The following is a 16,348-nucleotide window of genomic DNA, read 5'->3' as shown; positions in this document are numbered from 1 at the left end:
TCGTTTTATTTTACCTAAAAATAATTTTATTACATAATCATTGTTTTTGTGTTGAATGCTACTAACTCTTGATAAGGATATGAATTGTACTGTGTCTAAAAATAAAATAAACTCGATTACATTGCAAGTAATGTACCTGCCTAATTTTGTGGTTCAGTTCACATGGGGCTATTTTAGAAAAAGATGGTAAAAAACAATCCAATGAGCATTATATTGAAGTTCAAGGTTGGTTGTTATTTCTGTACGAATTTATACCTTATACGTATCTAGAAGAGGGTAGGTACTTATTATTTTCTTATGTCAATCTTATTGGAAAATATTCAGTAAATAGATTTCATCTGAGGCATGATGCAAATGACATGGATGTGTACTCCCAAACCTTTTTCATTTCTTGCACGCAAAAAAAATGTTTTGTATGCGTATTTCTTAGCTCGATACTAAGTAATTTCGGAATTTGAGGAAAGTTAATTACTATCATTTCTGCTTAGAACGGAACAGATTATCGCGAGCTGTCATCCTCCGCCGATGAACTGTAACTGTCAAAAAACGTAAACAAATGTGCATGTGCGTGATTGTGATTGTGCGTTGATAATTTATTTTGATAAATGAAAACTATTAAAGATTGAATAAGTTTGATTGATTCATTCAAATAAACTGTACCCAGCATAAACTGCATCTAAACGTAACTATAGTGTTCATAGTGTTGTATTAGTTCGAACCATCTGATATAATATTAACCTTGAAACATGGATGTGGATGAAATAATTTCACAGACCAGTTTTTCGATGTTAAAAGGAAAGGTTGATGGAAGAATATTGAAGGCAATAACCTCAATGGGTCTGGAGAAGCCAACACGAATACAAGCTGAAGTTTTGCCACATTTGCTCCTGGGAAAAGACTTAATAGGTGCAGCTAAAACAGGGAGCGGGAAGACTTTAGCGTTTCTTATACCAGTTGTTGATACATTGATCAAGTTGGGCTGGTCTGCCAAGTCAGGTGAGATGGCTGCTTATACATACTCTCAAAATTCAAAAGGTATATGTTTAAAGTATGCCTACAGGTCCTGTCAACAGTTAACACAGAAGATTTAGGTAATAGGTTCCCAGACTTTCCTATCTTGAATTTTTATCTTAGTCCATGCAGTTTGCATATTGATCTGTAACTTAAATAAGTCTTTTAAATATTTTTCTTTTATTCTCATCTTTGTCTTGTGTTCAGGTACTGGCTGTGTGATATTGTCACCAACAAGAGAGTTGGCTTTGCAGACTTTTGATGTATTAAAGAAACTTCTAGTTCAAATTAATTTGTCCCATTGCCTCATTGTTGGAGGAGAAAAGAGGGCCAAAGATGTAATAAAACTGAAAAAAGGTAAGCTTTCTTAAAATCTTAAAGAATATATACAACATTTTAGGGTACATTTATTTTAACAAAATGCTGCATGCACAACACTTTTGTATATTCAAATATTTTACACTTTTGTATACTTTAGTAAGTATACCTAAGTTTTTAAGTCAATAGTTACTAACACTATAGGCTTTGCCTGAAATAAATGTTAATAATAATAATGTTATATTTATAATCCAGTTATGGATCTGTTTATATATCATATCTGCTAGAACAATAATACTTCTTGGAGAGAATTACTTAACAATTGCCGATATTATAGGTGCAAATATCATAGTGAGTACACCAGGCCGCCTGCTAGACCATCTTCAAGGCACTGAAAATTTTAACTGTGATAAACTGAAATGCTTAGTGCTGGATGAGGCTGATAAACTCTTGGAATCTGGCTTTAAGAAGCACATTACAGGAATTATTAACTTATTGCCAAGTAAGTGTACAGTTTGCCTTTCACCTACTGCACAGATTTTTTGTAATCTGTTAAATCTGTCAAAAAAGCTCTAAAGTTGTATATTTAAATTACAGTTTTGAGATAAAATGTTGTTGATTCAATAGAATCAGCTGCTATTATTTTAACTTAAATTATAACATTGAGAATATTACTAAATAATTAAATTAGTAACACATATTTTAACTTAATGAGTATTTGAAATATCTTTTCAACTTTCTTCTAGCAAAAAGGCAAACAGTACTCTTCAGTGCAACAATGGGCGAAAATGTCAAGAATCTAGCCAATTTAGCAATGAGAACTGATCCAGTTATAATATCTGTAACTGATAACAAAATGTCCACAGTCTCGGGACTCCAACAAGGGTAAACAATAAACATTACTTGCTTTATATCTGTTTCATATTCAGAAACAATGTAATTTCTGGAACAAGTAAATTAATCATCATAATGGATACCACAATCATAAAATTATTTACTTTATTTGAAATAAATAAAATATTTGATAGCTATTTGATTGTATTTATTTTGCAGATACTACATATGCCCGGTAGAGAAAAGAATATCATGGTTGTACAAAATGTTGAAAAAAAGTAAGAAACTAAAAGTTATGGTGTTTTTCTCATCATGCAAATCTGTAGATTTTCACTATGAATTTTTCGGAGAACATTGTAAAGCTAATGTTTTGAGTATACATGTGAGTATAATTAGGTATTCTGTAGTTTTGGGACTTTACTCAAATTCGTCTCCTTACATAGATTTCCGGATTAGATTGTTGTTTTTTTTTATCGACGTAAAATCATCAAATGACCCCTCCCGCTGTGATGTGGTAGATTTTGCCGACTTTTTACCCAACTCCTAAAAATAGTTATTTGTATTTGCAGTAGTCTATAAAAGGCTAAACTTGCCGGAAGATTTGCGTAGTCTTGAATACAAACTATGCACATTCCTAAGGTCATTCAAAAATAAGTAATATCTGCAGTTTCTCAAAATGCTGATCTTAGAAACTGCTCTACACCAATTAATTACTCTTTAATCGCTTACTCAAGGCTTTTAACTTCCTACACAGTTCCTTAGTAGATTGTTTATATTATTGCTGCTATTAAAATATTGTTTATTGTAGGGTCAGCAAAGTCAAGCGAGGAGGAAAGAGGCATATCATAGTTTTATTGAGGCGCAAAACGGCGTATTGTTTTGTACTGACGTCGCGGCCCGGGGACTGGATATTCCCAGCGTTGATTGGATTGTTCAGTATGACCCTCCTTCGGATCCAAAGGTATAGCTTTAGTAATAAAATTGGACATTGGACACACCACAATCACGCCGGTTTCCCCGTAAATAATAATATACCTACCTATCAGAGATGTTTCTGAAGTATCTACATTTTATTGGATAAAGTATTTGTTCTATTGTTAACTTTCTTCTGCTTTAAAAGTGTCTGAAATCCGTAAGACCCTACCGTCACTCGTGGTGGGTAGTCCAAACGTTCGAGAACTTTAGGTACCTATATGTAGATCTCATTGAACTGCGTAGTTATATTAAGAATCTCATCAGATAACAAAAAAACTTGAAAATTATCATCAGGTCACGTTTGAACTTCCAGCATTCATGTAAAAGTGCAGCTGATATCATATAAGTACGAATTTCGAACACAATTCGATCGCATTGCACGGGTCGTTGCAAAAGATTGACACGCACATATTTATCTTAATATTCCAATTGACATGTTTACTATTTCGTCATTATCTTATCTTGTAGGAGTACATTCATCGAGTTGGTCGCACGGCTAGGGGACTCAACAAAAAAGGGAATGCAGTTATATTGTTGAGGCCCGAAGAGAAGAATTTTATTGAATTTCTGCAGAAAGAAAAGGTGTTTCTAGATAAATACTCTTTTGGTGATCCTCCTGATGAGGTTCAAGAAATGGTAAGTTATAAATGGGTAGGGGGTATTACCAGCGCCCTCTACACCTATCGTAGTTCTATTGTTGTCATTGAGTACCTAGGTATCTAGTAGATAAGATTTGTTTCTATGCTCTATGTTTGAAAAGCTCTCTCCAACTCCCACAAGTCCCACACTAAAAGTTCAATACCCATCCCTCAAAACCTAGATTCGTTACGCAGAGTATCTATTCTAATATTATAAAGCTGAAGTGTTTGTTTGTTTGAACGCGCTAATCTCAGGAACTACTGGTCCGATTTGAACAATTCTTTCGGTGTTAGATAGCCCATTTATGCTATTATCCGGGTTCGTGCAGAGGTTCCCACGAGATGCGGGTGAAACCGCTGGCAGAAGCTAGTACTTAATATAGAAAGACCGTGGTACCTGCGACTAAGTTGGTGTCGTAGTTCTTATCGCTGTATTTTGCCCAAAGAAAAAAAAATGTTGTAGGTAGGTATTAGATATTTTGTCTCAAAAACAAAAATGCTTAGGTTTCCCATTTTCTCTAGTTTACCAAAACTAAGAAAGAAACTAAATGTACCTATCTGATAACCAACGGTGAGTCAGTGAGTGAGTAAAGCACTTGAGATTTTAGAACAAAACCATATCGCTAGAGAGTCCTATTTTTCATCTGACGACCCTTGACCTCAAACTGCATCTACATCTCCCTATCTCATGATATTTATTAATTTTCATTTTCAGCTCGAAAATCTAATAGCCAGCAATGGCGTTATGAAGACCTTAGCAAGAAAGGCATATCTTTCGTTTCTAAGATGCTATAAAACGCATCCATTGAAAAAGATATTTGATATCAATTCCTTGGACTTGAAATTAGCAGCGAAAGCCTTTGGATTTCTGGAGCAGCCGCACGTTGATTTCCGTATCCTTTTTATATTATAAAAAAAATGTTGTCCTAAAGATCAGTAGAATCGATCATGTGTAAGTATTTATGTTCATAGCATTTGGTTCCGTCTAGCCTTACCTTACCTTACCTCAGCCGTTATATTTTTATCTTATGATATTCTGAATCCTGATCATGAGAGACATAATTTAACAAAATAAACAAGGAGTTATTAGTAGTTCATTCTGAAGTGATAGCAACGCAATCAATTTATTGACTTAGTTTTAATTGCGACAAAACTATAACTCCCGAAGTTGAATGCAAATATGTACTGGCTATTATTATCATACAGTATTTGAGCCGAAATATCGCGAGAGGACTTTGAAGGTCACAGATTAACGATGCGCAATGCACATTGTGTGAAACTGCGTGTAACCTAAACAATCTGGGTCACACGTTCATTCTAGATAAACGCAAACCCAAACAAAAATTGGGAGATAAGCAAATAACATTTTTCAATATTTCCTTAACTACGAAAATCCCAGTAACGAAAAAGAAATGAAACTGCAAGTATTTACTTGGAACACAAAGATGAGACATCTCAGATACCAGTTTATCAAACTAATGTAATCTGACTAGATTATTATTATGTCAAGATATAGACAAATTGACGAGTCGGGTTAAATAGAGCATCGGAGTGATAAGTAACATTGTAAAAGGTTATGTAATTTTACAATAAAACAAATGTTCAAAATAAAACTGATTTATTTATTTTAAGTTAGCCTACACTTTTTCTGTTATTTCCTTTTTGCCTGTAGATTTTCGTCTTCTCAGCTTTTTGCTTGAAGTTTGTTGGGGCGTTCAGAGACTTGAAATATCCGTATCCTCCACCTCCTTTCCTCTTTTGGGGAGGTCCTTTGTTGGCCACTTTAAGTTCAACAGCGGGTGGAACAGTGAAACCGAATGATTTCGATACCTTTGCCAAATCGATAGTATCGATATCGAATATGGTCTTGAGATGATGCGAGTCGTAAGCTCGCAAATAACTCTTGAACGCTTCTTTAGCTGATTGGTTCAGGAAGTAGTTTCTCGATATTAATTTCTCCAGCTGAAACAATTAAATATTTATGATATTATTGACCTAGTATAAATACAGTATACGTACTCATCTTCCTACGGACGACAAAAAGATCCAAAGCTCTAGCGCTAGAAGCTCAAAATATGGCTAGGAGGACCATGTAAAAGATATTGTTGGGAAAATGGTGTATGATGAGATGATCTGAGATGGGCATATTTATGATATCTACGATGATACGTAACTTTGGCTATAACTCTCATACAATGTCGTAATTGGCCACACACATACAAGCGACGACTCACAAGATGTGCCATTATAAGAGAAAAAAAAATACTGACCTGCAATTGTATGTCGGCAATCTTGTTCCATGAGAATTCAAACTCGTTGAGCGTGACTCTGGACTGCTTCAAAAACCTTAGGAAGCCAAGTTCTTCAGGGCGAAGGAAGAGCAACGCATGTCCACTCGTTCCCAAACCACGAGCTGTACGGCCTACGCGGTGAATGTACTCCTGTTAAATGAAAAGACCATCAATAAATAAATTATTTAGATAATCAAGAAATAAATATATACTTAATAGACTTAAATTAATGAAAAATAAATATTTGGATCGTCTTCTGGCGTAAGTAACAATAATGCAGGCACACGATTATCATAATCTATGGTCATTGAAGAATGATAATGTGACAGCTGATAAAATTAGGGAATTACCGTTGGTATTTCTCAAGAGGTGAAAAATGTGATAAACCTTATCTTTAATGAGAACTAGTTTAAGAAAGGATAGGTCAATCTTGGGTATTATTGTCACTAATTATGATAACCACATCGAATGTTTTATTAAAAACTTTACCTTAGGATCATCTGGAGGGTCGTATTGTACGATCCAATCAACGGCCGGTATATCCAGACCTCTGGCTGCGACATCCGTGCACAACAGTATTCCTGACTCCGCATTACAGAATTGGAAGAAGGTCGTCGTACGCTTTGTTTGTTGTTGTTTTCCCTGGTAAAAAAAGTTATTATGAGAATAATGTAGAAAAAGTAGTCTGCATTGGGTTTCTAAACTTAGAAACAAGTCTAGTCGAAATATCTAATAATTGTGTTTCTGATTGAATAAAAAAATATTATAAGTCAAGTTTATATACAATGGTTTTTAAGTAATTTTCTATGTGTACAACATCAAAAATTCAAAAGACGAATATGGATAGGGGCCCACATAATATACTTAGATCAATATAGATGTGAGTTTCAACAATATTTTTTTTTTCTATCTTTGGTAATGTTATTCACTATACTTCGGCCGTTCAGAGAATGCGTTCCTGACACCTATCAGTTATATATAGTCACGACTAGTGATGGGCACAACATAACACTGAGTTCGTTACCGTTCCTTCAAAATGAACCGCCGCATTATTTTAAGATTATTTTCGTTTTAAATTGGCGGAATCATTTGTTTTATATTTTAGTTATTTAAGTGGAAACCAAAAAAAGGTAATATTCATATAATAAAATTGTTTTATTTATTCTTTGTTACAAGTACATTGAATTGAATGTGCTAACAGAATATTAATCAGACTCCGAGTTGCTTGAGGAGGTGGTGTCTTCATCATCATCTTCGCCTACATGTATAATTATATTATTATCAATAACAGAATCAATCCTGATATCTCGGTCTAACAAAAGCCGGGTAATCAAATAAAAACAGATCGAAAACACTTGAAAAACGTGGTCTATGCGCACGAAACGACAACGGACGACTGTTTTAGCGTCACAAAATGGCGGCCCATAACGCCATTTGGGGTTACCATTTTTAATCTAAGTATAAAAATGCGGTTTGGTCATAGTTTTATTTTTATATTTCATAAACGTTATAATTAAGTCTTATAGTCCATTATTTTCCAATTCTTAAAAAGAAAATCAAAACGTATTATTTTATATTATAACTGTATAAGAACAGATTACGATACTTGCCTGTTATTTTTAGCACAGCACTACAAAATATAAACCGCTGACATAACCTTGTAATAGCGCAGTATAGATTTAGAAAAATATTGTTTACCAAGTTATTTGACACTCAGTTTGGCACAAAATTATAACATTCATTGATTATTGATATAATAATGTTGTTTTAATGCTCCTCAATTGTTAAAACGGTAAACAACCAGCAAAAATATTTTTATCGTAACTGCAACGCCATTGCAAAGTTACGTCGTCTCTGAATGGCCGAACTATAACTCTAGTTATTTTGTTATAATTATATAATATCAGTTACTTTTGATATAAAAATACTTACATGTATAGACATGACAGGCAAATCAATGTAATTGAAGAGCTCATGGTGGTACTTCACAGACATACAAGTTGAGAAGAACACCATCACCTTTTTCTTCCTATTCTTCTTGAGGAATGTGAATAGAACCATCATACGCTTTTCTGATGGGCATACTATGTATCTGTGAAAAAATAAAGTGTAAGAATAAATATCGTGCTTATGAAATGTTGGTCACAATTTAACTGATTGTAGTATTGCTAGGTGTGAGAAGGATTTTATTCTTCAGATGATAATATTAAAAATTGAAGCATTTCAAGAGGGTTAAAAATATAAAGTTGATAAAGACTATAAACAACAAGGTAAGCACTATTATAAAAGCAAGTACACAGTGGGCGCGCATAACTGCGTACACTTCAATAGGAATACTGGTTCTCAAAAAGCGCCTTATGTTATACGCTCTTCATCTATAACCTAGAAAATTTTTATGTAAAACAAAACTATCTTTCAGCAACCAATGAACTGGCTAGAATAAAAAATATAAATCATAAATAAATACCCTTGTTCTAGAGAGTCAACGGTAGCTTGTTCCCTGTGATCATCCACTCCAACGTAGATTGGTTCGTGTTTTACCGCAAGGGCAGTCAAAGCTTCAGTTTTCTTAGTTTGCGTGGCACTGAACAACATTGTTTGACGACGTTCTAAAAGTGAAATACACGGTTCTTTATGTTCTGAGCTGTCATAATTTCGTAAAAACTATACATAGAAAGAAAATAAAAAAATTACATCGAATTTTCGAGTAAGTAACAAGAAATAGAAAATTAAGGAATATTTCAATAGAATGAGGTAAATAAACATAAATATATCAGATTATTCTAACATACTTTAACACATACGTCTATTCATTCATAAATATGTAATGTACTTACTAGGCAGTAGTTTGATGATCTGTTTGACTTCTTCTTCAAAACCAATCTCTAATATCCTGTCAGCTTCATCAATGACAAGACATTGCAAGTTTTTGTACAAAAAGTCGGGCGTGTTTTGCAAATGATCCAGCAGACGACCTGGTGTTGCCACTAGTATATTAATACCTGCCATAAAAGAAAACAATTTAGTTTACTTGATGTAATCATGTTAAAAAATATCACTAAGGAGGATAATGATGGCACAAAAATTTCTACTAATCTACATTTAAACTTAAAATTTAAATTTAAACTAATGAATAATTTTTATTATGTTTTTAAGAACATAAAATTACCTTTAGACAGCTTCTGTGCTTCAGTACTTCTATTAGCTCCTCCCATCACCAAACCATAAGTATGATGATGATATTTCATCAACTCCATCAAAACACCAAATGTTTGCATAGCCAATTCCCTAGTTGGGGACAGGACTATCACACCAGTACCTAAAATATTCATTCAATATTCAAAAAACCGTAGCAAAGAGTATGCAAAGAGGTTTTATGGTACCAAAAAGTTCAGATATCCATTCTGTGTTCATGAAACGACTGTACACATACTCTATAGTCTATGATGGACAGCAACACAAAATGTGCCTCAACAGTTTTCACTGGAGACTCAATTCTATGTTGATGTTTACACAAACTAGTCTTGGAGTTATAGCAGTCAAGTTTTCACATTCGCCTTTTTATCATCATAACAAGAAATAAAGAAAATAAGTTAAATTAAAATATTAACTTGATAAAATATTTTAAGACAACTTCAGAGGAGGAAGTAATTCCGTAAATTCACTGTAATGCATGAGTTTTAAATGCAACATTATGTATGTAATTTTAAAAAGACATTACTGAGGTGAAAAATAATGTACTTACCATTTCTAGGCTTGAACTTCAGTTTATAGATAAGATCAATAGCTGGTATTAGGAAGGCTAGGGTTTTTCCTGAACCTGTTCTAGCAGCACCCACAAGATCCCTTCCCTCAAGAAGTGGGGGAATCGCTTTAGCCTGAATTTCAGTCATAGTGGTAAAACCCATGTCTTTGATTCCCACCAATGTTGATTCGCACACTTTTCCTTCTAGAGCGCTGAACTTTTGGTCTGATAGGATGCCAAGGCATAAACTGGACCCGGGCACTGAAAAGAGGTATTAAAATATTAATTTTAGTAAGTATATTTTGAGATATCGCTTTGGGAATATATGTACACATTGATGCAACATAGCTACTATATGCAAGATATACTTTCATAAATATTCTTCTGAAAAATGACAAAGTACTATTTTACAGGTTCCATACTCAACGGGTAAAAGAGTGCTATTCCTGAGACTTCTGTCGTCTATGAATTTTATCTGTGGATATTTATAATATCTTTACAAACATTAGTAACATGACTAACATACTAAGTAGGGCTTCCAATCTCTCAAATCGCAATACCGAGATCTCGGTATTCCGGGATCCCGCAATACCGAGATCTCGGTATTCCGGGATCCCGCATCATTTTTTAGTCCCGAGCGCTGCGGGATTACGTGTGCGGGATCCCGCTTGATTTGCGGGACTGTAAAGAAACATGCATGATCCCGCCAATACCGGGATCGAGCATGGGATGCGGGATTGGAAGCCCTAATACTAAGGTATTGTTGTTGCACTCCAAATGAAAGTTTTCAGTGACAGAAGACATTTACAGTGCCTCATATTTATCTAGAATTGGGACTTATTGATATGTATTATTGTAAAGATACAATTGGTGATTGGTGGGTGCAAAAATACAAGGCACAAAAGTTTTAACGTTAACTTACATTGACTTTCTGTGTTAGTATCATTTTCAGCATCATTATCTGCATTCTCCTCATCAGCATCAGAGTCACTGCCTTCCGACTCACTCTCTTCTTTCACTGCAACTGGTTCTGGTTTTACTTCCTTTACTTTCTTTTTCTTTTCTAAAATCACATCAAGGTTAGAGGAAGTTAAAAGATAGTAAAAGTTAAGTATATGCTATTACACTTTCTTGAGAAAGCTGACATCCAAATGTTTGTTAATTTAAATAAGCAATTTTAAACTATAGAACACTTACTTTTAGGTACTGCATTTTCACTGTCCTCACGTGGTCTTTTCTTGACTTCTATCTCAGTGTTATTCTCAGCTTCTGTGATACATAAAATGAATGGCTTATTATGTTGTAAAGAAACCCCAAATGCAGGAGCATTTTCCAATGTGCGTGAGTAGTACTATGTGCAAATCGTGTAATAGATGGAGAGTTGTTTCCAAGCGTTATTTAACTGTTAAAACGCGAAAATACTAGAATACACCATGAGCGCCCATGGTTAAGAGGTTATGTTACCTGCATTGTCTTCAGAGACTCCATTGGGCTTCTTGTTAATTAGCTTTAACTTTTTCTTCTCCCGCTTTTTTATTTTCCTCATCAAAATCTTATCTGGGGTAGGCATATTGAAGAAGTTTATGTTATATTATTTATTTTACACGATTATACACATGTTCCCGATACAATGTGTACTTAAATGACAGATGACAGCCAAATTGACAACACCAACCCCGTTCACTTTCCTAATGCTCCTGCTCCACCTACGTTAGCGTTAACGTTAATGTCAATTTTTATTTTATTTTTTTATTTTAAGGAACAGCAAACAGTTACATCATATAAACTTACAAATAATATAACAATGACTTGTTGAGGTCGTTGTAACCCACAACGCTATCCACAGGTAAACATAAAAATTTAGAGCAGAAATTCTAATCGCTAGGAACATTAATAGCAGTACGCGTAACAAATAACAAATAGGGAGAGTATAGTAGTGTAAACATGACTTTTATATAGCTAAATATATTCATAAAAAGGAAAGAGGAGTTTAAAGATACGATGCCAAAATTAAAATGTTTGTTATTAAGAGGTTTGGGTTTTAAGTAGGGAACTATGAAGGAGGCTTTTGAACTTATTTATGCTACAATTGAAAATATCAATGTTTATAAAGGTGACGATATAAGTGTCAACCATACGGCGGATAGGTGAGCGCAGGCCCGAATTAGTACGACAGGTGTTCAGCGCAAAAAGAGTGCCTGGGCGCACCTGTCGCCTGTGAATGGTTCTTGGTACAGCATAACAGATCATATTATTTAGGTTTGTACAGTTAAATTTATTTCTGACTATATTATACAAGACAGTTACCTCAAGGTATTTTCTTCGAGAGCTAAGGGGAAGGAGTTTGTATTTGCTTAGTAAAGTAGGATACGGCAGGTAAGCTTTATGACATCTATAATGCATTGCACGCAAAAAGAAGACGGATCACAATCCATACAAAATTGCCCCACGTCCTATAACAATGTGACGTATCTCAAAAAAAAGATAAAAATGTTTAAAAAAATATGGCATACTCTCTAATTCATTTTTTTTACACCTTCATACGAAAAAAATGCTTTAAAAATTGTTCAGGCGCTGTTATGAAAACATCGTTCATAGAACTATGAATGGACTATTTTATTAAATTATTTTTTTGTTTGATAGGGTATACCTCACAGGTGGTCCCATAATCATCAGGTCAGGATCTGATGATGGAAACCCTGAGAAATTCAGGGCAACTTTTGAAAGTTGTAGGCATGCGCAGGATAAAAACTTGACTATAAGATGTATGTCTTATAACACTATGCAACAGTGAAAATTCGGAGCTAACCTGATGATGGAGACGAAAGAAGGTCGAGGGAACTCGACAACTGAATATGTAAACTACCTCGTGTTTGGGCTTGTATTATTTGTATTGAATAGACCTTTGCAACAGTGAAGGTTTGGAGCTGATCCGATGATGAAGACCAGAGAAGGTCGGGGGGACTCGACAACAAAATATGTAAACTACCTCAGAAGTCGGTGTCTAATGGATGTACCTAAGTTTATATCCCCACCGACTTCTTCCTATTTTTGGCTTTTCAGTGACAAGCACAGTTGTCACTATCCGCATAAGTGGAAAGTTCTCATCAATACGAATAATATAAGCCCAAACACGAGGTAGTTCACATATTCAGTTGTCGAGTTCCCTCGCTCTTCTCTGGTCTCCATCATCAGATCAGATCCAAACCTTCACTGTTGCAAAGGTCTATTCAATACAAATAATACAAGCCCAAACACGAGGTAGTTCACATATTCAGTTGTCGAGTTCCCTCGACCTTCTTTCGTTTCCATCATCAGGTCAGCTCCAAATCTTCACTGCTGCATATTGTTATAAGACATACACCTTATAGTCAAGTTTTTATTCTTCGCATGCCTACAACTTTCAAAAGTTGCCCTGAATTTCTCAGGGTTTCCATCATCAGATCCTGACCTGATGATTATGGGACCACCTGTGAGGTATACTCTATCAAACAAAAAAACAATTTAATAAAATAGTCCATTAATAGTTCTATGAACGACGTTTTCATAACAGCGCCTGAACAATTTTTAAAGCATTTTTTTCGTATGAAGGTGTAAAAAAAATGAATTAGAGAGTATGCCATATTTTTTTAAACATTTTTATCTTTTTTTTGAGATACGTCACATTGTTATAGGACGTGGGGCAATTTTGATCCATCTTCTTTGTACTGGACATTCTCTACCATCTCAGCGTATTTTATGTAGAATGGATTCCATACCGAAACTGCGTACTCTAGTTGCGAACGAACAAGGGCTTTGTACAAACATAAATACGATGTGGTTTTTTTGAAGTCAAGAGTAGACCGCATGACAAATCCGAAAAGTTGAAAAGCTTTGCTGACTATTTTATTGATGTGTAAGTCTAGGCATAGTTTGGTGTCGAGTATAACACCAAGGTCGCGGACTGATTTCACTTGAGATAGAGGCTCATGACAAAGGTTGTAAGAGTACTTAATTATGTGTTTATTTTTAGTAAATGTGAGGAAGTTGCATTTGGGTAAACTTAGCTTAAGTTTGTTTCTATGGCAGTAATCTGTCAGTCTGTCCAGGTCTTGTTGGAATAAAGTAGAATCGTCAACACTTTGGATGGAATTATAGACCTTCAGATCGTCAGCGTACATTAGAAACTTTGTATGATGGAAACATTGACCAATATCGTTAACGAAAATGTTAATTAATAATGGCCCAAGGATAGAGCCTTGTGGGACGCCTGATGTGACCTCGCTGACCCTTGAAGCATGTCCATTGATTACTACTCTTTGACAGCGATTCAAAACATAGGAGGCAAACCACCGCAATAAATTGCCTCGAATCCCATTAAAAGATATTTTACTAAGCAGCAGTTCGTGATCCACTTTGTCAAATGCCTTGCAAGAGTCTGTGTATACGGCGTCTACTTGCAGTCCGTTGTCAAAGCTATCAAATAAAAAACTGGAGAAAGGTTAGGTTCGTAGTGGTAGATCGCTGTTTAACGAAGCCGTGTTGCTGCGGTATAATGATATTATGTAGAACCGGGTACAATTCATTGTGGACAAGTTTTTCAAAGACCTTTGACAAAGTGGATAGAAGTGAGATTGGACGGTAATTCTCCACATTACCCTTCGAACCACCCTTGTGCACAGGTGTGATGTTTGCATGTTTCCAACTTTTTGGAAACACTCTCTCTGTTATGCACTTGTTATAAATTATTGTTAAGGGTATGCAGATTTGATCAGCAGTGCGACGCAAAAAATAAGGTGGTATGCCATCCGGTCCTGGGCCTTTAGCAGGGTCCAGTGATCTTAATTCTTTTAGAATCTTTTCTTCATTAAAATATAGGGTGGAAATTATATCGCAGGCTGATGAAGTTTCTGCGGGTGGTTGCCATTGTGATAAGAGTGGTGACGCGGGTTCGTAAACAGAGTGGAAGAAATTCGAGAATACATTGCAGATATCTTCAGGTTCAGTGGCTTTAGTGTCTTTGTAATATACTTTTGCTGGGATGCTAGGTCTGTCTTTTTTGTTTGATACGTATGTCCAAATGTGTTTGATATTTCTTTTTAGGCTATCTTCTACCGAACTTATGTACTTAGAGAAGCATTCACTGCACATATCCTTAAAACTGGTTCTATGTGCAGAGAATGTTTCATAATCCGATATGTTTCCGTACTTTTTCCATTTGATCCAGGCTTTTTGTTTCTTTTTAAATATATTTATCAAAGGTCGTGAGAACCAGACTGGATAATTGGAAGATCTAGGACGTGCAAGGGGAGTATGAGAGCTGATAATCTCGTCCAGTTTATTATAGAACAATGATAGAGCTTCTTCAGATTTCTCATGTGCAAGAAGTTTATGCCAATCAGTTTTCTGTATCACATCGTTTATGTTTTCATAGTCTGCTTTATAGAAATTGTATTTTTTCAGCGGCTGCCTGTTAAGGGGAGGATCTTTGATGTTTATGTTTATATTACAAACGAATGGGGGGTGATAGATGTCAGCAGGAAGTAGAGGAGGTGATTCTAGTAGCACACTACAAGAAGCATTTGAAATTAACAGGTCCAATATTTTTCCTTTACAGTTAAATGTAAAGTTGTGCTGAGAAGCGCTTAGAAGAGACATAAAGTTGTTAAGATGGTCACAGGACGCAGTTGAACCAATGCATAAACAGGGATTAATGGGAGTATTCAAGGTAGAAGGTACTGGCCATGTTGCTTCTGGAAGGTTATAATCTCCGGCTACATAAAACAAATCAACGTTAGGGTTACAGAGGGCCTCATAGAGTGATTCAAAGTGTTTTTCGTAAACAAAAGGTGGGGTTTTAGGGGGTATGTATGCAGCTGCCACAACGTGATACTTAAATTTTTGGCTACTGGGTATTTCCACAGCAACCTGTTCTATGTAGGTGTGCAGAGAGTGTGCAGTGTTTAAGCCTATTTCAATAGGTTGGAGGTTTTTCAAGACTGCCACCAAAACGCCGCATTAATGCAATCTCATTGCACGCATGCAAGGACGAGTGTAGATACTTTGTTTAAGCGGTAACTGCATTTTATGAGCACGATAATGGAATGGTCAAATGAGAAAGCTTTAGTTTTTAGAATTATTTTGTGTGCCTAAGTTTAACCTCTTTAATGTGTGTTAACGCGTTACTTCATGAGGGATTAACTCTTGCGGCATTGTAACCTAAGTGTAGCCAACACGCGTTTTTAATGCAATAAGTAACGTGTAGTTGGCCATTGACATTAACGTTAACGCTAACGCAGGTGGAGCAGGAGCATAAGCGCGCTAAGCTACGCACTAAAACCCTTTGATGTGTCCAAGAAATTGACACCCGAGTTATCGCTTAACGTTTAATGCTATTAATAATGCCATTTGTATAAAATGCCAATAAAACGTTGGCCACATCTGCGTAACGCCAAAATTACGCGCGTTAAGACGCAGGTGGAGCAGTAGCATAAGAGGCATAGACAAACCAACTTCCAAAATTTGACGGTAAGCATGACAGTCTGTCAAGTTTATGT

General features: G+C 35.4%; 2 protein-coding genes across 2 annotated transcripts; one reads left to right on the top strand and one right to left on the bottom strand.

The window, feature by feature from the left end:
- Positions 1-539: 539 nt before the first annotated feature.
- On the top strand, positions 540-5,389 carry LOC124634451 (ATP-dependent RNA helicase DDX18-like). The gene is made up of 9 exons (XM_047170031.1): positions 540-996; positions 1,219-1,368; positions 1,667-1,831; positions 2,076-2,214; positions 2,383-2,545; positions 2,972-3,124; positions 3,607-3,774; positions 4,492-4,669; positions 5,176-5,389. The coding sequence occupies exons 1-9, from the start codon at positions 747-749 to the stop codon at positions 5,190-5,192; spliced, it is 1,383 nt and encodes a 460-aa protein (XP_047025987.1). The 5' UTR covers positions 540-746; the 3' UTR covers positions 5,193-5,389.
- On the bottom strand, positions 5,378-11,544 carry LOC124634449 (probable ATP-dependent RNA helicase pitchoune). Its single transcript, XM_047170030.1, has 11 exons — positions 11,277-11,544; positions 11,010-11,081; positions 10,735-10,875; positions 9,813-10,073; positions 9,237-9,386; positions 8,905-9,069; positions 8,535-8,676; positions 8,000-8,159; positions 6,557-6,709; positions 6,047-6,217; positions 5,378-5,738 (listed from the first exon to the last, which is right to left on the bottom strand). The coding sequence occupies exons 1-11, from the start codon at positions 11,380-11,382 to the stop codon at positions 5,409-5,411; spliced, it is 1,851 nt and encodes a 616-aa protein (XP_047025986.1). The 5' UTR covers positions 11,383-11,544; the 3' UTR covers positions 5,378-5,408.
- Between the last annotated feature and the right edge of the window lie 4,804 nt (positions 11,545-16,348).

The sequence above is a fragment of the Helicoverpa zea genome, chromosome 11 (assembly GCF_022581195.2).
Source record: "Helicoverpa zea isolate HzStark_Cry1AcR chromosome 11, ilHelZeax1.1, whole genome shotgun sequence".
Lineage (NCBI taxonomy): Eukaryota > Metazoa > Arthropoda > Insecta > Lepidoptera > Noctuidae > Helicoverpa > Helicoverpa zea.
This window is presented reverse-complemented; position numbering and strand designations above follow the sequence as displayed.